The 26820-nt window shown below is 43.0% G+C and overlaps 1 protein-coding gene across 5 annotated transcripts in view; it reads right to left on the bottom strand.

The window, feature by feature from the left end:
- Positions 1-26820, bottom strand: part of LOC122550323 (disco-interacting protein 2 homolog C) — a 615797-nt gene that overhangs the window by 94870 nt on the left and 494107 nt on the right. For all 5 annotated transcript variants that reach the window (XM_087987546.1, XM_087987548.1, XM_087987547.1 and 2 more), the window contains 7 exons: positions 25978-26186; positions 24675-24789; positions 23391-23592; positions 22609-22718; positions 17787-17867; positions 8791-8914; positions 8354-8475 (listed from right to left, as the gene is read on the bottom strand). In XM_087987546.1, coding sequence (XP_087843672.1) covers positions 8354-8475; positions 8791-8914; positions 17787-17867; positions 22609-22718; positions 23391-23592; positions 24675-24789; positions 25978-26186 — 963 coding nt within the window. The remainder of the gene's footprint in view (positions 1-8353; positions 8476-8790; positions 8915-17786; positions 17868-22608; positions 22719-23390; positions 23593-24674; positions 24790-25977; positions 26187-26820) is intronic.

Below are 26820 nucleotides of genomic sequence, written 5' to 3'. Positions count from 1 at the left end.
GGGTTGGGGAGGAGCCATGGAAATTGGAGGGCTTGGAGACATTGGTGGGTGAAGTAGGTACTAAAAACCTCAGCAGGACCAGGAGCTGGGTGGAATAAAATTAATGGGTGGGTGGGGGGGGGTGGGTAATTTATCAGAGACTTATATTGGGGAGAGATGGGGGGATTTGGGACTTGGAGAGAAAGATCAGGAACTTTAATTAGTGGAAGGAGCAAATGAGTGAGTTCAGTGGGGCTTGTGGGGTTGGAAGGGTAGGGGAGAATCTTCGTCTTGGGAAGTAAAGTGGGGTGGAGTAAGAGTTTAGATTAGATTAGATTACTTACAGTGTGGAAACAGGCCCTTCGGCCCAACAAGTCCACACCCGACCCGCTGAAGCGTGACCCGCCGAAGCGCGACCCACCCAGACCCATTCCCCTACATTTACCTCTTCACCTAACACTACGGGCAATTTAGCATGGCCAATTCACCTAACCTGCACATTTTTGGATTGTGGGAGGAAACCGGAGCACCTGGAGGAAACCCACGCAGACACGGGGAGAATGTGCAAACTCCACACAAAGAGTCGCCAGAGGCGGGAATTGAACCCGGGTCTCTGGCGCTGTGAGGCAGCAGTGCTAACCACCGTGCCACCGTGCCGCCCAGAGTTAGATACTCTGAGGGGGATGGTTGCCTTTGGTTGAGTGTAGAGGTGACATTTTGGTGCAGGGTGGAGATTGTAAGGGCCATTGGCGAGGGTCGTGGGAGGGGCATGATGGATCATGGAAAGGCACTTATCCCCTGGATCCAATAGTCCTCACCTCCTAGTAGCTGCTCAGACTCAGGAAACCTGGCCTTTCAGAGCTCACTTTAAAACAGTAAAGCAGAATGAGCTGCTCAACCTCATTCTAATACAGATTCTGCCATCCCTCATCCGCATTTATTCAGTAGTCCTTCAATGGTATGAATTAAAAATGAATCCTGTTATATTTCTTGCTCACAGTCCCACAGTTTTGAAGTTTAGCCACGTAGAGTAGTTATCCCGGAAGCAATCTGGTACAATCCGGAGCAGGATTTCATGTCCCAGCCCAGAGGTGGGTTAGGGTGGGGGGGGGGTGTTGGGGTTGGGGAGGAGGCCAATTGTGGTCTTTCGTGGGCCACTGCCACCCCACTGCTGCTGGACAGTGGACTCAGCATCCAGGCAGGTCACCCAGCAAACATCGCCAAAGACTTCTGGTGTGTGTGGGTAAGTTGGAGGGATATCATCTGTTCTCAGGCACTATGTGCCTGATCAATGGACACAGCATGGAAAGGGGCAACACACAGAAACCCAGCAATCCTTGCTGCTGGCTCCCCCATTGGTGCTGCTCCCTCCGAAATACTGCAGTAGCCCATTCATCTCTGGTGTAAGTTGGCAATTTATACACTATAATATGTTTCTATATTCAAACAACACTGCAAACTCAATTCTGGGGAGGGTGGTGGAGCACAGTGGACTTCCTTTTTCTGGGCCTTAGGGAAGGCCTCTGGGTAAATTGAGGTCTGTACTGCACTGCCGGATCTGAGTAGAAAGTACTATTCCAGTAGTTTGTTCCACCCAATAATTTCTGATGTAATTGGGTTCCTCTAGCAGCCCCTCTCCCAATCTTATAAAATCAGTCTCCTGACCTCCCCTCACCTCAGCCTCCATAACACTGTATCCTAAACTCCCTCTCCCCACAGGCCTCCCCATCATTCCCATCCAAAGAAATCAAGGCTGATCCAATAATTCACAACTCCACTTTCCAAAACACTAACCAGGTTGAATTCAACAGTACCTGCAGGAAAAACATTTATCTGGGTTTTGACTTCAAACACGCCCTTTCTGCTCCCTCTCTAATTTCCAGCCAAGTGTCACACACCCAAGATTGAAACTGCACGCCTATTATGATTAGAGACTAATTATGCATTTATAAACAAATTTAGCTGATCAGTTAAGCTTCAAATAACACAGGCATGCTCAAAAAGAATCATTTCCCTCTTTCTCAATTAAAATGCACCACACAATGCAGAAGTTGATAATATCCTATTGAGTACCTGTCTTTGTAAATGGCTCTAATTAAGCAGCTAAGTTTCAGGGAAAGGATTTTTAAGGAAGTTATACCATCAAATGAATTTCTTTTTAATGTTTATTGCAAGGGGAAGCATTCTGCCTTTTCTCTGTCCCTGTACAAAATACAAGGAACGAGTCAGTAATGTGTCAGCAGCAATAACAACAGGAAAGTTTCCACCCTGCATTTTTTAGTGACAATGGAAGAACTGTTCATAGAATCATAGAATCCTTATAGTCTGGAAGCAGACCATTCAGACCATTGACTCCACACTGACTCTTCAAAGACCATTCCACCCCATCCCCGAAATCCTGCATTTCCTATGACTAATCCACCTAGCCTGCACATTCCTGGACACTATGGGCAACTTAGCACGGTCAATCTACCAAACCTGCACATCCTTAGACTGTGGGAGGAAACCCACCCAGACACAGGGAGAATGTGTAAACTGCATACAGACAGTTGCTTGAGGCTGGAATCGAACCTGGATCTCTGGCACTGTGAGGCAGCAGTGCTAACCACTGAGCCATCCACTCTGGGAGATTTCAAATGTCTATTTTCTTAGCCATCTCCCAGATGCCACACAAAAAGTGCAATGATGCTGGCAATCTTCGCCAAACTTTTGAACAATGAAGTCTAAACTCTGATTAATCAAAAGATTCAAGTTGAAGTAATTTCAATTTGAGTTACAGCAACATAGCACTTTAGGAGAGAATGAAAAGATTCCAATTAGGCAACAAATTCTATCAATAGGATCAACAGGTGCCAGGAAAACATGTATTTGAATTGTAAATCGCAAATAGCCTTTGGCACAACCCCAGACTTTTCCTTTCGATATTCTGCATGTATTCCTTTGTGTGGGTTGCTATGGCAACACTGTATGAAAATATGCACAAAGCACAACATGATTTAGTTGCCTCAAAATCAGCGTAATTGCCAAACCCACATTTTGCTGCATAATAACTTATTAAGGATTGGGGTTTCTAAGCAGAGTAACGGATTATTAAACATTAAGGCTGACACTGTACTCTTTAACAAGGAGTCTTGTACTTTCTTTCACAAGATGAACGATTGCAGTCGTGTGTGTCATTGGGGTGGCACAGTGGCCCAGTGGTTAATACTGCTGCCTTGCAGCACCAGGGACCTGGATTCAATTCCAGCCTCGGTGACTGTCAATGTGGAGTTTGCAATTCGCCCAGGTGCTCCGGTTTCCTCCCACAATCCAAAAGATGTGTACGTTAGGTGAATTGGCCATACTAAATTGCCCATCGTGTTTAGGGATGTGTAAGTTAGGTGCAATAGTTAGTGGTAAATGTGGAGTAATAGGGAAGGGGAATGGGTCCGGGTGGGTTACTCTTCGGAGGGTAACTGTGCACTTGTTGGGCCAAATGGCCTGTTTCTGCACTGTAGGGATTCTAAAATTCTATGGCTGAATAGTTTCAAGGAGGAGTTAGATAAAATTCTTAAGGTTAAAGGGATTAAAGGGTATGGAGTTGGATGATCAGCCATCATCATATTGAGGAGAAAGTGAGGTCTGCAGATGCTGGAGATCAGAGCTGAAAATGTGTTGCTGGAAAAGCGCAGCAGGTCAGGCAGCATCCAGGGAACAGGAGAATCGACGTTTCGGGCATAAGCTGAAGAAGGGCTTATGCCCGAAACGTCGATTCTCCTGTTCCCTGGATGCTGCCTGACCTGCTGCGCTTTTCCAGCAACACATTTTCAGCCATCATCATATTGAATCATACAGCAGGTTTGAAGGGCTGAATGGCCTACTCCTGCTCCTATTTCTATGTTTCACAGGAATCAGCAAGCTGAAAAGTTCCTCCTGCCTTTTATGCATAAGCAGTGCTCTCAACCCACATTAACTGGTAGCACTGTTTTTGCTGACCAGACAAATGGACACATCAACTTTGTAGAATGATCATATTAATAAAGTGACATTAAGTGGAAGGTCACTGAGTGAGCTGGAAGCACTCAGAAGGTTGTGGATTCAAACTGCTGTCCAGTGACGTGAGCAGGTAGTCTAGGCTTATAAATTAGACTGACAGAAGGATTCACCGGTAGAGATGCTGCTTTGCCTCCTTAACCCTCTAAGTTAGGGATAAAAATCTAACTGCACTAAGAGAGCAGGGTAGAACTGTTGGCAAATATTTATCCCCCAACATGTCACCAAAACAGATTAGCTGGTTATTATCTCAATAGAATCATGCTGCACACAATGTGTGTGGTGCTTTCCCTGCAATATCACACTTGGTACGCTTTTTATAGAGTCCTTTGAGGCATTCTGAAGTCATCAATGGCACTCCAAATACAAGTCTTTTCTTTCTTTGAATGGTGGTGGCAGATTACCTACTCACCATGGGGCCACTACACTGCTGCGACACCAGATTAAAACTACTTTACAATGTCATTCTCTACTTTTTCACAAGCATCAGTACAAACTCCAACACATTAGGCACGATGACCAAAGTCACAGCTACCAGAGACATCATTGCTGTCATGTAAATGGGCCATAAAATACAACCTTGGAGCATTGAAAGGATATTATATTGTACCAAAGCACTGTTTAATAATAAACATAGGCACTCTTACTGACACAAATTAATACTACCAGAGAAGCTGAAGGTCAGAGATAAATGAGAAAATTTCATAAGTGAAAAATAAGGCACGGTCAATTAAGTAGATGATTTCCAGTCACCACATTTCCAAATCACTGAATAAACCATGATCATGATTATTATGCATCCAAATGACCGTTTCCATTTATCAGCAATTAACATTGTAATTAACATTTAAGATTGTATCCCATTATGTCATCGGGATTTGTTTTCTGAACAGTCAATCTGTCCTATGACTCCTACCAATAGATTTCCCAAGACAGGAGCTAAGCAGCAGCTTAGCAACAAGGTTGCTCTTCAGCACTGCAACTATTTTATTAACAGAAACCCACATGTCTACGAATTAAAAGACATTTGATAGGCCAGCTTATACAATGGCTGGATAACTGTTTTAGTACAGGATTGACAACTTCAAATGCTGAGTTCAAATCCCAGCACAGGAAATTGTGAAATTAAATTCAGCAAGTCACATACTTTGAGGGCAAGCAGGCCATAGGGCGATAGATGGCAGAGCAAAAGTAGGGAATTTGGACAATCGTGTCTGTTCTGCCATTCAATGAGACATTGTCGATCTGATCATTCTCAACACTATTTTACCATCTTTTCCACATGACTCTTATTTAACTAAACAAAAAAAAACCCAAAGAACTGCAGATGCTGGAAATCAGAATTAAAACAGAAATTGCTGGACAAGACACAGCAGGTCTGGCAGCAGCTGTGCAACGAAAGCAGGAATAATGTTTCAGGTCCAGTGACCCTTCTTCTGAACTGATTATAGCAAGGAAAAGGTTAGTATGCATGCTAAAAAAAAAGCAGGGGCGGGGTGATAAAAGACAGGTGGAGGTGGAGCACAGAGAGAGAGAGAACAGAAATTGGGTAAAGAATCAGCCTAAAAAAAAACTAAAAACTACATGCCTAACACAAACTGAACATCTTTCTGTGACAAGATGATCATCTTCCAAGGCTGACTTCGGACAGCAACAGTGAAAAGTGGCCGAGCAGAGGCTGATAGCCAAGTTCGGTACCCATGGGAATGGCCTCAACCAGGACTTTGGGTTCATGTCACACTACAGGTGACCCCATTGCACTATACACACACACACACATTCAGACCCTCTCTCATACACTCCCACACACCCCCTCTCACAGACTTAAACCCCTTTACACACACACACACACCCCACCCACAAACCCATATGTACACACACACATATATGTTTGTGGGGTGAATTTGTACTTGCAGAATTACATTTTACCTTGCTCAAAAACTGCATGAATCCATGTAAGATTCTGTAAATCCGTTTTTAGATTAGAATCAATCTGACCATTCTGGCAGACAACCTCACAGGGAGTTCACACCTTCAATACATTATCTGGGCCGACATGACACCAATTGTTAAAGTGCACTTGAGAATGTAACTTTTAAAACAAGTTTTGTGATTTACATATGAAAGAACTGAAACCAACCTGGTCATTTTAAAAGATTAGAGACTTAACAAACAATCTGGGTCTTTTTCAATTTATAATTTCAGTTACATCACACTCTAAACTTTTGCCATAAATTCTGTGTTTTACAATCTTATTCTCCACAATCACCTGATGAAGAAGCAGTGCTCCGAAAGCTCGTGCTTCCAAAAAAACCTGTTGGACTATAATCTGGTGTTGTGTGATTTTTAACTTCTTACTTCTTGCACTAAACCTGAATTAAAGCACCTCTTTGACCCTCTGCTCCAAACTCCCACTTTGAACCAAATTCCCAGACATACTCATTAAGGCGAATAGCTAAGTTCTTTTTCCAAGGATAGGGGAGTGCAAAACCAGATGGCACAGGTTTAAAGTGAGGGGGGGGGGGTATTTAAACTGAGCAGCAGCATTTTCACACAGAGGGTGGTACATGTATGAAAAGAGCTGCCAAAGGAAGTGTATGTAAAGAGCTGCATTTGGACAGCTACATGGATACGAAAGGTTTAGATTAGATTCCCTACTGTGTGAAAACAGGCCCTTTGGCCCAACCAGTCCAGACCGACCCTCCAAAAAGTAATCCACCCAGACCCATTTCCCCTCTGACTAATGCTCCTAGCACTATGGGCAATTTAGCATGGCCAATTCACCTAACCTGCACATCTTTGGACTGTGGACGGAAACCGGAGTACCCAGAGAAAACCCATGCAGACACAGGGAGAATGTGCAAACTCCACACAGACAGTCGCCCAAGGCTGGAATCGAACCTGGGACCCTGGTGCTGTGAGGCAGCAGTGCTAACCACTGAGCCACCATGCCACCCAAGGGATACAGGATAGGGGCCAAATACAAGAAAATAGAACTAACTCCATTTAGGGAACCTGGTTGGTATGAACAAGTTGGATCAGAAGGGTCTGTTTCCGTGCAGTACACCTCTGTGACTTGGCTATTGTCTTGTTCGGCTAATTCTCCACTCACACAAACCCATCTCCTCTCCTGTCTTTAAAATTCCCTCCAAGCTGTGCGGCTGCACTCTGAAATTCCACGCATGGTAATAAGTGACAGCACATCAATCGCAGCCCTGAATTCTGTTTCCACAATCTGTCTTCACTGAGATGTGGATAAAACAGTGGATCACTTCCCCTGTTCAGATGTTCAGTTAATAAGCTCTATCTTTGATTTCATCATCAAGGTATCTGCTAATTCCAAAATTAGAATCGGAAAATGGGTCTTGGATACCAGTCTTCAACTTAAGTAAGGGTAAGGTTTGAAGCAAACAACACCTCATTGGACTTAGAACGGGAAAAGTAATCATAATTTAAGTTTACTCCCCTTTGTGGTGAAAGGAGTGCGTGTGGAAGGCTGTGGGTATGGTGCCAATCAAGCAGATTGCTTTGTCTTGGATGGTGTCGAGCTTCTAATGTTGTTGAAGCTACACCATTCCATGTCATTGGACAGTATTCCTTCACACTCCTAATCTGTGCACTGCAGACATTGGACAAGCTTTGAAGAATTAGGAAGTGAGTAACTCACTGCCAAATCCCCACCCCTGAGCTGCTCTTGTAGCCAAAGCATTTATGCGGCTATTACAGTTCAGTTTCTGGTCATTGGTAACTCTCATAATGTTAACAATGAGGGATTCAGTAATATCATTAAATGTCAAGGGGTGGGGATTACATTCACTTTTTTGTTTGAGATGGCAATTGCATGGTTTGCTGTCGCACAAATGATACTTTATTGTATCAGATTTTAATAAAGTGGGGGTGGAACAAATGCAGTGAATTGATCATGTATACTTATGCTACTGTACCCCTTTATAAGTGACAGAATATCTGGTCTGGACCTTACAAACAACGTTATCATTTTTAGTTGGAATTTATTATTGACACAGTCTCCAGACATACCAGCACCATTTCACCCAAATCATTTTCCATTGAAGTCAGATTAAATTTGAGAACTAAATTAGAATTAATTTAGGTTCAGTAAAACGTTGTTTTTGATTTTAGCTGATAAGTTTAAATGAAGTATCTTATTATTTTGAAGTACTGTACAAAGTATTGTGACAATATAAAATATGAAGTACCAGTAATCAAAATATGTCATAGGACTTGAAAAGCAGGAATACAGATTGATAATTTGTTCAAATAAAAAGATAATTGGGTGAAAATTTAAACAGAGAATATACTAAAAGGTTAAATCCTGCCCTACCTCCACAATCATCTTCACTGTGGGTAACGTGGTAGCAATATTCTGCGGGTGTGGAGGACGGACTGTTATTGGCACACAGCCTGCATACAGGCATCCATAAAACGCTGCAATTAAGTCTATTCCTGTATAAAAGGAGAAAACATGCCTCATCTTAGTGTCTGAACCTTGAATTGCAAAACCCCATGTTACTGCACAAGTTTTACAACAAACCAAGTTATCAGATTTTCTTTAAAAGGCACATATTCATTTTAAAATGCCAAGCTTAGATTAATTATGCCCATTTCCTTTAATCCTCAGCTTTTCAGTTGAAGAATGTCAGAGCTGCTTTTAATCAGAAGGCAAATGTTAATTGCACATTGCAATTATTGCAACTTTGTTGAAAAGGAGAGGATCAAGAATTTGAGAGTAAAAGAAAAATGATTACACCATTAACATACCTGGTGGATAAACTAAAGCCACATGATCTCCATCCTGTAGGTGCCCCCTCTCCATCAACATAACTGCTATTTTCTCAGCTCGTTTATGTAGCTGAAGGCATGTTAATGAATTGGCTATTGTACCCTAATAAACAAACATAAAAGATAAAATGAGATTGCTTCCATGACAGCTCAAATCATTAGCTCACTTATTACTATCATCTAATTTCAAGAGTTATATTATGGTGAAGGCTAAAAAGTTCATATACATGAATATAATTTTTGTCATTTGCATTTCAAAATAGATCCAGATGGATTTTGTGAAGAGTTTTCTTTCTTAAAAAAACAAGGTCAGAGAGTCCTTCCAGAGCAGTGAATAAATCCAGCATTTGTCAAAAATCAAGTGATTGCAGCCCTCTATGATGGAAACAGAAAAAGTGTTTTCCTGTTGGGTTTACACAGGGAGGGTCAGCATGTCAGGCCAATAACTTTGCTTTCTGTTCAAAGGAATCTAGGATCACAGTACAGAAGATACCAAAGTAGAATATAGAAACACTTTTAGTTTCCGACTGAGAAGGAATTCAGGGAAGTTCAGCAAACATGTCACTTCAACAGAAGGTTTAACATATGAAATTTTCAAACCAGGAAAACTTGACCAGAAATCTGCAGATTATTAAAACTGAGGAAGTTTTGGCTCCCAGATCGAACCGTTCATGTTGGCAGATTTGGAAATGACTCATCAAATTGTCTCCACAGTTCACTGTAAAGAAACTGTAAGGAGCCAGTAATGTAGAAACTTAAGGATTTTGAAATAGCCATGTAAATTCTTTGCAGTCCAGTCTCTATATTGGATAGAGAAAGGTTGAATTTTTGTTTTGCTGTGTATTTATATATTCTATACAACATATAATATAATCTTATACTTTTAAATACATTGGTTTGCTTTTTTATTGTTTCTACTTTCATTTAATGAGCTATGTTGTTATAAAAACCTGTAACCTGTTGTGACTATGCCTCAATCACTAACCGCCATGCGAACTAACAACAGATGCAATGTATCAATCCAGATTTCATTCTGGGAATGGAGTCCCCAGTTGTACCACCAGCTTGGCTCACAACATTTAAGAAGTAACTTTTAGGTTGGGATTTAAGTATTCAATTTAAGATAAATGGAAATTCCTGATTGAGAAACTGAAACTGACAGCTTGCTGTGAAATAAATACAATTCAAACAGACCTGGGGTCACTTTAGCTGAAAAGGTAACTCATATCTATTCAAAAAGATTTGGAATGGAAACAAGAAAACTTAAACAATGGAAGATGCCTTGTTAAAATTTTGGTAAGAATTTTGGGAGACTTAAGTCAATAATAAATTTAGATTGTGTGCACAGTTCACAGATTAAAAGAAATTAAATAGCACTTGGAAGAAAAATATGAAGTAGGAGAAAGGATCATTATTTCTATTAGAGATATAGAGTATTCATTGAATCATAGAACCTCTACAATGTGGATGTAGCCCATTCAGAGTCTAGATTAGAGTGGAGCTGGAAAAGCACAGCAGGTCAGGCAGCATCCGAGGAGCAGGAAAATCAATGTTTCAGGCAAAAGTCCTTCATCAGGGTTCCTCGAATTTCCTGCTCCTTGGAAGCTGCCTGACCTGCTGTGCTTTCCCAGCACCACTGTAATCTAGACTCTGATTTCCAGCATCTGCTGTCCTCACTTTTGCCAAGCAGACCATTCGTGCCATCAAGTCCACACTGATCCTCTAAAGAGTATCCCTCATCAACCCACCCAATAACTGATATTTCCCATTACTAATCCACCTAACCTGCACATGCATGGACTGTGGGTGGAAACCAGAGCACCCAGAGGAAACCCAACCAGAAACAGGGAGGATGGGCAAACTCCACACAGACAGCGACCTGAGGCTGGAATTGAACCCAGGTCCTTGGCATTGTGAGGCAGGAGTGCTAACCACTGTGCCACCCATGTGGGTGCCAGAATCAAAGCGTTTAGTTTACTTTGCATTTCTGTTTGGATAATCCCAGGAACAAGCAGAGACAGAAAGCCCATTAAGATCCATAATACAGGTGTAGACCCGAAGCAAAAGGAGTTTCAGAAATCAGAGGCATATCTGAGGTTGAAGACAGTGAAGGGAAACATCTGTTATGTTACAATGTCCACACTCATGACATGATTGAGGAGTGTTGGAGGCTTACTTAGCTCAAGGTTAATGAAAGAAAGCCCTTGAAAGACCATACCTTGTAGAATAGCAGGACCACTGAGATGAACAAAAGTGTATTCCTGAGACTGTGGCACTTTGATTTGGTCCCAGAGCATGTTAAGTAGCTAAAAACGTACTTCAGGCAATGTCCAAGTAGAAAAGGAAATGTTCAGTTGGGGTGTTCATTTTTAATGTTTAACTGATTGTACTCAGTTTTGTTTTTGCGTGTAACATGATCGATACATTAAGATAGGGTTCAGTTAGTGGTTTAGTTTTGACTCGTTGGAAGTAAAATCATATGATTACTCAGTAGGATGTTGTGGATTTATCCTATCAATAGATAACAGGAATTTTAAATTTCTCATCATTTGTTTAAAGTGTTTTCAGGGGTTGTAAAGCAAATAGATTGATTTCTGCACATATATGACCAAACTGTTCTGTTCCTGCACCCCTTTTAACAAAATAACAGAACATTTTTTATCTGTACATTATTTTCGATATCAATATATTATTTTATGCTCAAAATTGGACAAAACAGCTACACAATCAATGGATCTGATCAGACCTAAGATCTGCAGTTCTGCCCAAACTAGTCCTAAATGGTGGTAAACAAGTAAAATCTAGTCGAGGAGGCTCCACAAATATCCCCAGCAAAAGATAAGGCTGCAGCATTTGCAAAACCTTTCAGCCAGAAGTATCCAGTGGAAGCTCCTTCTCGGCCTCCTCCAGAGAACCCCAACATTGCAGTGCTAGTCTTCAGTTAATGTGATTTACTCCAGATGATATCAAGGAACGGTTGGAAGCACTGGACACTGCAAAGGCTATGGGGTCCTGACATTCCTAGAATTAAAATGAGGCTTATTTTCACACTTACTGACAAGTTGCCACTTACAGCGCAATCTTAGGTACAAAGCAGAAAAATAATGAAACAAGGTTAAAAAGTTAAACATTACAATCCTTACTAAAAATCAGAAAAACAAAGAAACACAGTTAACAGTTCAACACCACAGTCCATAGGTGCCTGGCCATGCTGAGCTTCCACTCCTCACAACAGCTCCACCTCCCCCACACCAGGCTCAAGGTCACCGCCTCACAGCCTGTCCCTGCCTCGTGCTGCCTGCCCCTGTCCCGTGCTGGTGCCCCTGCTCCTGCCCGTGCCTCGTGCCGCCTGCCCCTGCCTCGTGCTGCCTGCCCCAGCCTCGTGCTGCCTGCTCCTGCCTCGTGCCGCCTGCCCCTGCCCCGTGCTGTCTGCTCCTCACCCTGCCCCAGCCTCGTGCTGCCTGCCCCAGCCTCGTGCTGCCTGCCCCTGCCGCCTGCTCCTGCCCCTGCCCCGTGCTGCCTGCCCCTGCCGCCTGCTCCTGCCCCGTGCTGCCTGCCCCTGCCTCATGCTGCCTGCTCCTGCCCCTGCCTCGTGCTGCCTGCCCCTCTCCTGCCCCTGCCCCTGCCCCTGCCCCGTGCTGCCTGCCCCTGCTCCTGCCCCGTGCTGCCTGCCCCTGCTCCTGCCCCTGTCCCGTGCTGCCTGCTCCTGCTTCATGTTGCCTGCTCCTGCCCCTGCTCCGTGCTGCCTACTCCTGCCCCTGCCTCGTGCTGCCTGCCCCTGCCCTGTGCTGCCTGCCCCTGCCCCTTGCTGCCTGCTCCTGTATCGTGCTGCCAGCCCCTGCCCCTGCCACATGCTGCCTGCCCCGCCTCGTGCTGCCAGGCCGTGCTGCCTGCCTCTGCTTCGTGCTCTCTGCCCCTGCCTCGTGCTGCCTGCCCCTGCCTCGTGCTGCCTGCCCCTGCCTCATGCTGCCTGCCCCTGCCTCGTGCTGCCTGCCCCGGCCTCGTGCTGCCTGCCCCTGCCCCTGCCCCTGCCCCGTGCTGCCTGCCCCTGCTCCTGCCTCGTGCTCTCTGCCCCTGCTCCTGCCCCATGCTGCCTGCTCCTGCTCCTGCCCCTGCCTCATGCTGCCTGCTCCTGCCCCTGCCTCGTGCTGCCTGCCCCTGCCTCGTGCTGCCTGCCCCTGCCTCGTGCCCCTGCCTCGTGCTGCCTGCCCATGCCCCGTGCTGCCTGTCCCTGCCCCGTGCTGCCTGCCCCTGCCTCGTGCCCCTGCCTCGTGCTGCCTGCCCATGCCCCGTGCTGCCTGCCCCTGCCTCGTGGTGCCTGCTCTGCCCCTGCCTCTTGCTGCCTGCTCCTGCCTTGTGCTGCCTTCCCCTGCCCTTGCCCCTGCCTCGTGCAGCCTGCGCCTGCCCCTGCCTCGTGCTGCCTGCGCCTGCTCCTGCCTCGTGCTGCCTGCCCCTGCCCCGTGCTGCCTACTCCTACCTCGTGCTGCCTGCCCCTGCTCCTGCCTCGTGCTGCCTGCCCCTGCCTCATGCTCCTGACTCGTGCTGCCTGCTCCTGCCCGTGCTGCCTGCCCCTGCCCCGTGCTGCCTGCCCCTGCCCCGTGCTGCCTACTCCTACCTCGTGCTGCCTGCCCCTACTCCTACCTCGTGCTGCCTGCCCCTACTCCTACCTCGTGCTGCCTGCCCCTGCTCCTACCTCGTGCTGCCTGCCCCTGCCCCGTGCTGCCTGCCCCTGCCCAGTGCTGCCTGCCCCTGCCCCGTGCTGCCTGCCCCTACTCCTACCTCGTGCTGCCTGCCCCTGCTCCTACCTCATGCTGCCTGCCCCTGCCTCGTGCTGCCTGCTCCTGCCTCCTGCTCTCCCTCCTCCCCACTGGCTCAACCCCTTTAGCTTAATCTGCTTACCTTACCTGAGGTGCAAGCCTGTGCAGTGTGAAGGTAAGCAGATTAAACTAAGGAAAACCAGTAGTGAAAGAAAGAAAAGTAAAAGCGGATGGAGCAGGTGAGCTCCGAGCAGGAGTCCACACAGTGCACTTTGACTCGGCCGCTGCCTTGAGCATATTCCAGTAACAGGTCAGGCAGCATCGGGTAAAAACCCTTCCTGATGAAGGGCTTATGCCCGAAACTTCGAGTCTCCTGCTCCTCGGATGCTGCCTGACCTGCTGTGCTTTTCCAGTACCACTCTCTCGACCATATTCCACTAACAGTGTAGAGGATTTGTGCCCCTAGCCAAGCTGTTCCAATATATGTACAACTCAGGCATTTGCTTCACAACTTGTAAAATTGTCCAACTAAGTCCTATACACAAAAAGCAGGACAATTCCAACCTGGCCAATGACTGCTCCATCAGTCCATTCTCGAACATCAGTAAAGTGATGGAAGGTGTCATCAACAGTGCTACCAACAGCACTTACTCAGCACCAACCTGCTCAGTGACGCCCAGTTTGGGTTCTACCAGGGTCACTCGGCTCCTGATCTCATTACAGCCTTGCTTCAAACATGGACCAAAAAAGCTGAATTCCAGAGGTTAGGTGAGAGTGATAGGCCTTGATGTCAAGGCTGTGTTTGACCAATTGTGGTGTCAATGAGTCCAAGCAAACTAGAGTCAATGGGAATCAGGGGGATAATTCTCTGCTGGTTGGAGTCATACCTGACAGAAAGAAAGATGGTCATGATTGTTGGAGGTCAGTCAGCTCAGGTCCAGGACACCTCAACAGGGATTCCTCAGGGTGGTGTGCTAGGTCCAACCACTTCACCTGCTTCATCCATGATCTTCCTCCATTGTAAGGTCAGAAGTCAGATATCGAAGCACTCAATACCCAAATGCAGCAAGGCCTGCAGGAGGGGTCACTTGATCCGAAGCATTAAGTCTGCTTTCTCTTCACGGATGCTGCCAGACCTGTTCCAGAAATTACAGGTTTTGTTTCTGCATAATATCCAGGCTCAGGCTGAGACGTGAGTCAAGATTAGAGTGGTGCTGAAAAAGCACAACAGGTCAGGCAGCATCCAAGGAGCAGGAAAAATTGACGTTGCGGCCAAAAGCAGGAAGGGCTGAGAGGTGGCAAGTAGTATTTGCGCCAGATGAGTGACATTCACTGACGATCACGAACAAGAGAGAACCTAACTATCGTCTCTTTACATTCAATGGCATTACCATCGCTGAATGCCCCTTACAAACAAGACGGCGCAAATGTAAAATGAATGGAGGAATTAAAGAGATAAATCACAAAATGCTTGGCATCTAAGCAGTAGTTAAAACATAAAATTCCCAGCCTCAAAAATTTGTTAAAGGCATATCGCAAAACATTTTTCAGAAGCTGATCAGATAATGATTTCAAAGTTAGGAATGTTTACAGGTATGAGGACTGAACAGAAAAACTGGATCTTGACAAGGTCTATTATGGTGAAAAACAGTCATTTAGATGTAATGGGCTGTTAGATACATGTTCATTTGTAATTTTTTTGTACTTCCAACAACGTTTATTGCATCTTCCTGTGCTGCAATGAGATGAGAAGCGTGCTGCAAAATTCTCTGGACTCAGTGGTCCAGTACCCAAGCATTCAGGTCACTTCAGTGCCTCCAAACTCCTCGGGAGCTACAGTGTCTATCACTGAAGGCAGTATCAGTTGACATCGTCACCGCGCATACACAGGAGATAGGAAATCTGCAGAGTTGAACAGCTTTTTAAAATGTGTCTGTGCTTGTACTTGAAGATGGTGTATCTTTGCTGGTAGATTTGAAACATTAACACTTTTGTTCCTTCCTTAACTTGTTGCATGCAACATATTGCAAACCTCTCTAAACAGTCCATAACCATAGTAAATTCAAGTAAATGGCCCATTTATGAGCAATCAATCCAGCTGACAAAAGTGGGCGTACCATGGAATTGTTTGCCTCATTAAAATGTGGCTTGATATTGAAAATGTTGTGAATTATAGCTCTAAGCAATACCTTGTTCTTTCAGTTCTAATTCAAAGGTAACCTTAAATAAATTTTCTTTTTAATAGGCATTTAGTTTAATTTTGATGAATATAAATTTTATTAGATGATGCTGTAAAATTAATTCCACAAAATTATTTTTTTCACAAAGCTACATTCAAGGAAATTTTCTTGAGATTTGTACATGAGGATAGAGATTCCATCAATTTAAACTCGATTTGTATTCATGGAAGCATGTCTGCCAACTTGCCCATCTCCTTACTTGCATATCAGTGTTCAAATACTGATTCTAAAAGAGACCTATGCAACATCAATGAACATGTCACTCACAAAATTCCAAAGAATCATCTCTTGCTCCCTGTAGCTTCATAATCACTTTAAGGTCAAAGATTTCAGAACAGGTTGCAAAGTGACCTCCATATTTCAGACAGTGAGCGAATTTACACTGAAAACCGTAGGTAAGCAATAAAAAACCCTTATGTTTGCAACAGACAGAAAAGAGAGCACCTGTCAAATTTTAAAGACCCATCATTAATTTTTTTTCAAACATATATTTTGAAAAATGCAAATGTCTCAGAATGTGGCAGAAAAGAGAACTGTCTTCCTTCAGTGTCCAAGAAGGTTGGAGCGCCAGTGGAAGGCTTTTGTGTGTCCTTCGGCTTGACTTACTGCCTAAAATACACAGCCAATTTTGACAGAAAGGATCACTGCTCCTGGGTTTTATCAATCTTATTTTAAAATCAAATACCATGAATGGCATTTCAATTTAAAACTAAAGTGCAGAATCTGCAGGAAACCAATTTCCAGTTAATGGTTTTAATGCCACACTGAGAACTTAAAATAGATTGCAACACAGTAGTGTCTGAAATCCCAGCATGTACTGCTGAAAACGAACTGTCATTACTATGTCTGCACATGAACATTATATCATTTCAAACAGAATATGCTTTTGCTTCTGGATTTGAAAATGCTTTTGCAAATGGCACTAACATGATAAGCCTGCTCTTTTGAAACTACATCACAGCCTTCTTATAGTCAATTATATCAAGATAAATTATATGATCCATCATCACAACTCAAATAATAAAAATAATTACATTTTAGAACAATGTAAACACAATCCAATTTTTCTAGTAATTAACATTTTTTCCATAAGGAAGTGGTTTATGGTATGTTGACAATAGGAAGGAAGATGAAATTTACTCAAGGTAGATGAAATTCAATGTCAGGGCACCAAACTCAAAAGCTTAATTTTTTCCTTATTTTATGAGTTGCCCAGGCCACTGTTGATCTCCCTAAAAGCCAAACTATATTACCAAGAGATTAAAAACCTGAACGACTGCAGTCGTCGGCCATTTTGTTGTTCCATAATGTTCAATGGCATGAAGTCAGAAATAGCAGCAGATATTCACATTGTTCAACAATCAACCTGATGCTTTTTATTCCCCAGTCACTATGCCCTATTGTTCACTTGTTGCTTTGGCCAAAGATAAATTTCATCCACAAGAATAAGGAGCAGCAGCAAGCCATTTGCTCTGCCATTGATAAAAATCCAGTTGAGGGCTCATCCCCACTTTCCCGCCTGCCACCCACCACCATTCAAACTTATTTGGACACTTTAATAATCTGTAGTATGGAATCTACTTGAAAACTCCAAAAAAGTAAGAACAGCCCAAAATTAAAGATTAAGTCCTACATAAGTCAACATTTTCTTTACGCAGAGGGCATGGAATGCCCTACCTGCTAATGTAGTCAACTCAGTCACATTAGGGAGATTTAAACAATCCTTAGATAAGCACATGGATGATTTTGAGATAGTGTAGGGGGACGAGCTGAGAATAATTCACAGGTCGGCGCAACATCGAGGGTGAAGGGCCTGTTCTCCGCTGTTCGATGTTTTATAAACATAGTACTATCAGGTTTAACTCTATCAAATGATCCAGGTCAAATCATTAACAAATTCAAAGCTTTGAAATTAAAACAACATTAAATGATAAAATGCATGTGCACTGGTGTACAAAACTGTCCAGACTCTACTCACCCGAGAGTTCAGTAATGTGAATAGCACGTGGTCAGGAGTAGTTTGTGCACGCCACTGAAGAACTTCAGCAAGAAACATAAACTGAAACAAAAACATAACCATTATGAGCTTAAAGAGTGCAATTCTGATAGTGTAGAAAATGACTTCATTTTGAAGTTTAAAATCTTACATGATTTATTGTACAAATAAGTGAAAATTCTTTACCAGGATATACATTAAAGCCTTGGGCACTGTTGCTCACCCTGCCCTCACTGTTGCTCACCCTGCCCTCACTGTTGCTCACTCTGCTCTCACTGTAATTTTACCATCAGTGGGGGGGCATCAAGTGGATTACCTTTCTATGGGTCAATGAGACCCTTTAACAGAATCACAGAACTGTCACAGAATTGAAGGAGACCATTTAGCCCATTGTATCTGCACCAATTCTTCAAACAACCATCATCACCTCGTGTTAATTTCCTACCTTTTCATACACTCTCCCACACTACTGCTATCCAAATAATCACCCACGTACTTTTCAATGCCTTAATTAAATTTGCCTCCAGAACACTTCCAGGCAGTGCATTCCACACCCTACTAGAGTCATAGAGATGTACAGCATGGAAACAGACTCTTCTGTCCAACCCGTCCATGCCAACCTGTTATCCCAACCCAATCTAATCCCACCTGTCAGCACCTGGTCTATATCTCTCCAAACCCTTCCTATTCATATACCCATCCAAATGTGTTTTAAATGTTTCAATTGTACCAGCCTCCACAACTTCCTCTGGCAGCTCATTCCATACACGTACCACCCTCTGCATGAAAGAGTTGCCCCTTAGGTCTCTTTTGTATCTCTCCCCTCTCACCCTAAACCTATGCCCGCTAGTTCTGGACTCCCCCACTCCACCCTAATTACTTGCTACACGATCAGGTTATTTTTCTTTCATCACCCTTGCTTCGCTTGCACATCACTTTGAATGTATGCCTTCTCGGTCTTGTTCCTTTCAATGGCAGAAGCAGCGTCTTTCTATCTATTCTATTCAGCCCACTCGTGATCTTGAAAACCTTTGTCAGATCTCATCTTAGCCTTCTTCTCTCCAAGGTGAGCCAATCCCAACTTCTTCAACTTAACCTCATAACTTCTCATTCCTGGAAGCATTCTTGTAAATCGCTTTTGCACTCTCACCAATGCATTCATATGTTTCCTATAATGTGGCACCCAGAACTGTACACAATACTCCTGTTGAGGCAGCATCCAAGGAGCTTCGAAATCGACGTTTCGGGCAAAAGCCCTTCATCAGGAATAAAGGCAGTGAGCCTGGAGCGTGGAGAGATAAGCTAGAGGAGAGTGGGGGTGAGGAGAAAGTAGCATAGAGTTGCAGTGGGAGAGGGACTCCCTGAGATTCTTGTAGAGAGAGGAGGAAAACTTCTTCAAGGCAGGCATCCTTGCAAGAGGATCCGCAGTAGGGTTAAAATCAACGAGGTAAAAACAATGCCCCAAAACGTCGATTTCGAAGCTCCTGGGATGCTGCCTGAACTGCTGTGCTCTTCCAGCACCACTAATCCAGAATCTGGTCTCCAGCATCTGCAGTCATTGTTTTTACCTCGTTGATTTTAACCCTACTGCGAATCCTCTTGCAAGGATGCCTGTCTTGAAGAAGTTTTCCTCCTCTCTCTACAAGAATCTCAGGGAGTCCCTCTCCTACTGCAACTCCCAGGTCATTTACTCTATGCTACTTTCTCCCCACCCCCACCCTCCTCTAGCTTATCTCTACATGCTCCAGGCTCACTGCCTTTATTCCTGATGAAGGGCTTTTGCCCGAAATGTCGATTTCGAAGCTCCTTGGATGCTGCCTGAACTGCTGTGCTCTTCCAGCACCACTAATCCAGAATCTGGTCTCCAGCATCTGCAGTCATTGTTTTTACCACAATACTTGAGGTCTAACAAGTGTCTTATATGAGTTCAACGTCACCTCTCTTGTACTCCATGCCCTTATTAACATAGCAGAGGACAGTCTGTTCTTTATTAACTGCTCTTTCCACCTGTCCTAACCTTCAGTCATCTGTGCACACATCCACCCAGGTCCCTCTGCTCCTGAACCTGTTTAGAATTGTACCCCCTTAACTAGCTCCTTGAGATTAAGTAGGCAATCAATATCCATTTAAGACTCCCAGGATTTAAACAGTGATAAGACAGATGGACACCAAGCACAGGCCTCAACATGTTTAGTGCGGGGTTTGAAAATTGTTTATTCTGAACTCATTACCACTTGGCTGAAAATCGTTAAATCCAGCCCTAAATTTCTGAGCTCAATCAAAGCAGTGTCTGTGTGGGTTTCCTCCGGGTGCTCCAGTTTCCTCCCACAGTCCAAAAGATGTGCAGGTCAGGTGAATTGGCCATGTTAAATTGCCCGTAGTGTTAGGTGCATTAGTCAGAGGGAAATGTGTCTGGGTGGATTACTCTTTGGAGGGTCGGTGTGGGCTGGTTGGGCCAAAGAGCCTGTCTCCACACTGCTGGGAATCTAATCTAATCACAACTGCAGAAACTGAAAATCTCTGGCACATCTATTTTTGATGAATTTGAGTTTAATAAATAGATTCTAATCCTGAAACCAGAAAGATACAATTTAATGAAGAATAGACATCTGCACTCCAGAACTGTCTTTAACCAGTAAGGTACAGGGAAAGAAAGAATCAAGTTTAGAAATTTCTTCTTCAGCTTGTTCAGTGTTTGAACTGAGCAAACTGAACTTCCTAAAACCAAAGAGTAAAACAGAGTGAAGGAGACGGAAAAAATGCAAACAAATGTCATGAGTGCAAAGGAACAACTCCTCATTTAGTGGCTTGAGACAGTGATCTCTTCAGCCCTGTCTTTAAGTCGCATATTCCGCTCCATCTCCCAAACCTTTCCATATGTCCAGTGGCTTCCCTTGCTCTAGCCAAGTAACTACATTTGTGCCATTAATGGTCACAATAGATTTCAATACTCATTTGATTTGTGTGGCCTTTTCATCAATGTTCACAAGATCTCAAAGCACAAAGAAAAAGAAAAAAAAGAAGTTTGATTCTTATTTTAAGAAGTAATGAATGAATTATCATACCTGGCAGAGATAATTTTCAGAATAAGTCAAATTTAATTAGAAAGGAATGATTTCCAAATTCAATCAGGATTTTTGTTGATACCCTGCATTAATCACAAAAGTGACATCTTCATATCAGAGCCAATCATCTGGAGGCTTAACGCTTAGTCCAAATGTCGAGAGTGTGGTCTTGTAAAAGCACAGTAGGTCAGGCAGCATTCAAGGAGCAGGAGAAACAATGTTTCGGGCATAAGCCCTTCCTGATGCCAATTCTCCTGCTCCTCCAATGCTGACTGACCGATTGTGCTTTTTCAATACTACACTCTCGACTCTGATCTCCAGCATCTGCAGTCCTCGCTTTCTTTAGCCCAAATGCCTGGATGAAGCATTGGAGACATCTAATAATGATCTCAAGTATGGGGTCAAGGGATGGTCATTCCAACATCATATCAAGGGCTGGATGAAGGGATCAGTAAGGTTTTGACTCAAAAACTACCAAGCGGGGAGCCCAGAAATGTTCATGACATGTGCTGGAATCCCTTGACTAACTGCCTATCCCATGAGAAATGTGCTGCAAATGTCCCCACAGCCTCTTTGTTCGGAAACTGGAATTTGTTGAAACAGTTTTACAGTATTCCCAGTTGAAAGGTCTCACTTTCACCTGGCTGAATTTCTGGTCTTTGCTTCAGATTAAGATCACAGAAGGACCCTGTCAGAATAGCTGCAGATCTTTCAGCTCCAGATTTGTTTTAAGCATGTATTAATGTCAAAATGTCTGTAATTTGTTCAAGTTCCATCTTATCTACTGGATTTCAGGCGTAGTGGCAGGGCTCAGCCCATGGCTACCAAGTGGGTGCTGACGCTGTGTTAGCTGGACCCAGGGCCAAACGTGCCGATGAACTGGCTGTTGGTGGAACGGCCATGCCTACTGAAGATGGCGTCCGGCCCTCCTGAAAGCTCAGCAGGCCGATAGCTCAGCAGCTCCACCAGGAGTGGTGGCCATTTGTGGGGCTGCACCTAATGCATGAAGGTGCAGAAATGGACAATGTAGCTCCTCCCAACCATGTCAAAGTAGTCTGGGAGTGCCAGGCCTAGTCAGTCAGGCCCCTGAAAGACAGGGAAGGGTGCCAGGTTACACAATACATTTGCCACTGGGCAAAGTGAGGACTGCAGATGATGGAGATTAGAGTCGAGAGTGTGGTGCTGGAAAAGCACAGCAGGTGAGGCAGCATCCGAGGAGCAGGGAGAGGCGACATTTCAGGCAAAAGCCCTTCAGCCACTGATGTGGATGTTGTCACCAGGGCTTCACTTGTACACAGAAGTGTGCCTAAAGAGAAGCCCTCCTGCTATCAGAATGCATTAAAAGATGGCCTGCATTTATCTGACAATCTCACCAAAACTGGTACACCAATTCCCCACCCTGATCACCACCACATTAAATGGCTCAATTAACATCTGTGAAGGAGTCGAAAAGTGTGGCACTAGAAAAGCACAGCAGGTCAGGCAGTATCCAAGGAGCAAGAGAATCAACGTTTCTGGCATGTGCCCTTTGTCAGGAGGACAGACCATCAGCATCAGTCCATGCCGGTGGGAAAATACCAGGCACATCACCTCTCACCTTATCATGGACTTTTACAGATCAGACCAATCCCTAGACTACCTCCAGGGGCTCTGGTAAAAAATCAGCCCACTGAACCTTTAAGTCATGGATTGCCGCAGGCTAGTCTGTTCAAAGTGTGCTGGAGCTCAATAATACTCACCTTTCTACCTTGGTCATTGTCTTCAATTTGTCCTAAATCCCTTCCACTCGCTTGGGCAATCCTCTTTCCTGATACCAAATTTCCAACCATAACAGAAGCAGGGCCGATCTCTGTTGAGAGCAGGAAATTCCACAAAGTAATTTTCAGTAAATCATAACTGTCAGTAAGACAACCAGTTTATAAACTACTCTCTTTGATTCTGACATTAATCTTCTAAGTTAGCTTACTTTTTTTAACTGGTTGATTTGATGTACAGACACATTAAAAAGACACAGCTTCGAAATCGCTCATTTAGAGTCATACAGCACAGAAACAGACCCTTCAGTCCAACTAGTCCATGTTGAACGTAATCCCAAACTAAACTAGTCCCACTTGCCTGCTCCTGGTCTATATCCCGATTCATGTATCTATCCAAATGTCTTTTAAACGTTGTAATTGTACCCACATCCATTACATTCTCAAGAAGTTTATTCCACATGCAAACCACCCTCTGTGTAAAAAGTTGCCTCTTATGAATTTTTTAAATCTCTCTCCTTTCACCGTAAAAATGTGCCCCCTAGTCTTGAAATCCCCCATCCTGCGGAAAAGACAATTACTTTAACATGCTTTCTCAATGTTATCATATAATTTCAAACTCAAAAAGTAAACAAATCGAAAGAAAGAAGATTATCTCCAATGACCTTTACAGCATTATTATTCTTTGATATTCCTTGAATTTAGTTATTCAGCTATTTACACACCATATAGTTCAACATTGGGTCTCTGTAAGAGAAAACCCTTACCTGGCTGTTTCTGCCTTGGCTTGGGCAGATTTGTTACACAAGTGTGCGGACACATTAGCACATTGCATGGGTGGAGGGAACCTTCTAAGAAGCACTGTTTGGTTTCTGAGAGGTGTATGCCTCCAAGAGGAGTTTTTGGAAGAGTATTAGCGGGTACGAGAGCCAAACAGTAAACCCCTACTTGATGAATACCATCAATGGCCTTTAAAAAAAGATTGTTTGAAAGGTCAAATATATATCTGCTCACACAACTATCATGCACATAATCATATATCCATTGCTATGTTAATTTTTTTTCAGAGACAGATATGTTCATCTATTTATAATAAAAATCAGCATTAACACACATTGAATGAATTCGGCACATAAAATGATGAAGAAAATGCATGTGACATACAATTGTATTTTCATACAAAATCATTATTAAAATTGTCCCTATCTTGGTTTGTTTGTACATTAGCATTTCACACATGCTTTAAAAAGTCCATTAGACTAAAAATACATACATGGTTTTTAGATCAATAGTTCCAAAACTCCTAACTTCTATAAATTATGGAATTAAAAACACATGGCAAATTTCAAGATCCTAATCATAGTGGCAAGAGTATTAAGGGGTGTATTTGGTGATTGGCACGGATTGAGCACTGGCCAATTTTAACTATTATTTTTTCACTCACCCCGAATCTCCATCCCCAAACAGAAGTAATATTTATGAAAACAAAGATAGCGCCATACTGTTGGTGAAGTCTTTATCAGTACAAATCCAAGGAGAAATATCAAAAAAAATTCCCAGCGCTTTACAGTGGGAAAGTTTTGCCAGCCTGTTTTCAAAGAATTCTACTCTGTACATGATCTAATAGATGAGCAAGACTGCATAAAATAATAATGTGTAAAGAGATTACAAGCTTCTGTGAAAGCACAAATCTACCTTCAATTTTCTCCTCTTCCCTCTACTTATCTAAAGGCAATAATTCAATTTCCCAGAAAATTCTATGAGCACCAACAATAGCTGAATTACTTTGCCTAAATGGGCAATATTGAATCATGCATTAGGGAGTGTCATTGGGTAATTCATTAATAGGTGCCATAAGAGACAATCCCAATTCTGTCTTCAGCCAATGTTCTACCTTCATAGGTTCTCCAAAGATTGTTAGACGTGATAATAAACTTTATACTATACGCACAATGTCCAACTAATAACGGCTCTCAATTGAAAGTCAAAATCTCAGTGACCTTTTTTCCACATTTTAATCAAGTGCACTTCCGCTGATCATTCATCTTTACCTGAAGGACTCTACTCATCCACTGAAAGCTATCTTCCTCAGTAGAATCTGGTCTCTGCTCAGCAATGATTACGATCCTCTCATCATGCAAAACATTTATAGAAAACACAGCTATTCTGTTAACAGACAGAGATCAGAATCAAAACAAACTATAAGCTTGAAAATAAAAATCACAGTAGTGTTACTTTACAACTACAAAATTACTGAACTTCAGAACAAGCTTCCATTCATTTTAGCTTTCAGCCCTTTCATTTATTGCAATAACATACTAATTTTTCAAGGTTAACACACCTTGGTTGATTAAAGTTGAATTAAATTTGTACGATATAATATACAGATTTGACAATTCTCATCCTTGGCCTTAATACAAATTATCCTTTTTAATTGTGCTAACTATCAAATTAATTAATAATTACTGAGAATTATCACTGACTGTTTACCTGAGCTCCCTGCTATATTTCTTCATCCGTTTAATCATTGATGAATGAACCCTTACACAGTTGATAACATAAGCTTGTTTAATGCCAAAATATTCCATGAGTGCAAGGTACGGCCATTTTCTGAATCATGGATCTGTCATGCATTAAAGCTCAAATGTACAATTCAAATAAAATGTTATTAGTTTAGCTTTATCGTTCACGATTTTGTTCTTTCACAATGGCGTGAAAGCAATATTTTGATCAGATGTGTGTAGCAGACAACACAGAGAATAACAAATGCCTAAGAGTGAGCGTTAAGCACAGTTAGTCTGATCAAAGAGAGTGAACAGAACCATGAGAATGAAGCATAAAATTGGCATGTAATGAATTCCACACTAAGAGTTTAACAATGGTGAGAAACACTTAGCAATCGAAATAACATATCCTTGGCATCCCTTCCAATTACAAAAGGTCAACAGTACCAAATCAATGCCTATTTTAAAGGAGTATGTTTGTTACAAATGAGCAAATCTGCCATGCCACTGCTGATAGGTATTATGGCTCATCTACCCCAATACTGAACACCAAACCTTTCAGGGCAACTCTTCAAATACTCCTCCCATGAAAGTATAAGTAACTTTATCCACAGGTAAATATGACAGAGCTAAATTTCTAAATTCAAGCTACAGGCCAATGACCATCTTTCTTTCTATGGATGTTTTGCACCCGTAATAAAGCGCCTGCTTTGAAATGATGAATGTCAGATTTTAAAAATAGGAAAATGGTTGATTGAGCATAAGCCTTGGCAACGAATAATTGAAAACTGTTAGTACTATTAACTTTGGAGTTTCTGGCATTTTTTGCAAGCCAATTGCAGACACAAACCTTCCTCTGTAGACAAACTTCATTGGTTCCACTGCAAGTGCTGTTGCCACAATGTCATCTGCATTGTGCCGCCTCCCACTGACCACCATCAGGCCATCCATTTTTCCCACAACAAAGACCATTCCGCCAGGGCCAACAAAACCCAAGAGTCCAGTTCTGACAAATGGATATTCACTGATAGGGGCTCCTGAGCTCATCATTGGGAACATCTTAAGACAGAGTTAAAGTGGGGAAAAAATAAAGTCGAAATTACTTACAAAGTTAATGTCTAAAACTATAAAGAACTTTATACAATGAAACATCTCTCTTTAATAAGAACTACTTATCATTAGTTACAAAGAAGAACGGTCAGTGACAGTTGAAACAGGTCCATTTATTGATAAAAACTGTGATATTATTGCAAACCTCAGTCAATTTGTTTAACATTTGAGTGGACTCTCTCCAGTCAATGACTGTGCAAATTGCAGGTTAGGGATAGTTGTCAAGAGGTGCTTGACACCTTTTACACCATGTACACAAGACAACCCACTTGGGAATGTCCTGTTGAGATATTTTCTCTTTTTCACAAGGAAATTACTTAATAACCTCCCCTTGCAAACAAGGGCCTCAATTGTTCACTTGATGCATCTATGACTTCAAAGTTGATTTCCCCCAAAACTAAGAGATGTTGCAAATTGTTTGCAGCCTATGAGAACTAGCACAGATGTGTTGTGACTTCCTTGTGAAGCAAAGGCACTGACATCCAACAAGGGTCAGTTCCTGAGATGATTGCTACATGATTTGCAAGGTATCTGCTTCTCTAAGCCATTAAGAACTTGGCTTTCATGTACAAGTCTAGGAATA

The sequence above is a fragment of the Chiloscyllium plagiosum genome, unplaced genomic scaffold (assembly GCF_037043375.1).
Source record: "Chiloscyllium plagiosum isolate Xiang-an unplaced genomic scaffold, Cpla_swu_hap1 HiC_scaffold_5, whole genome shotgun sequence".
Lineage (NCBI taxonomy): Eukaryota > Metazoa > Chordata > Chondrichthyes > Orectolobiformes > Hemiscylliidae > Chiloscyllium > Chiloscyllium plagiosum.
This window is presented reverse-complemented; position numbering and strand designations above follow the sequence as displayed.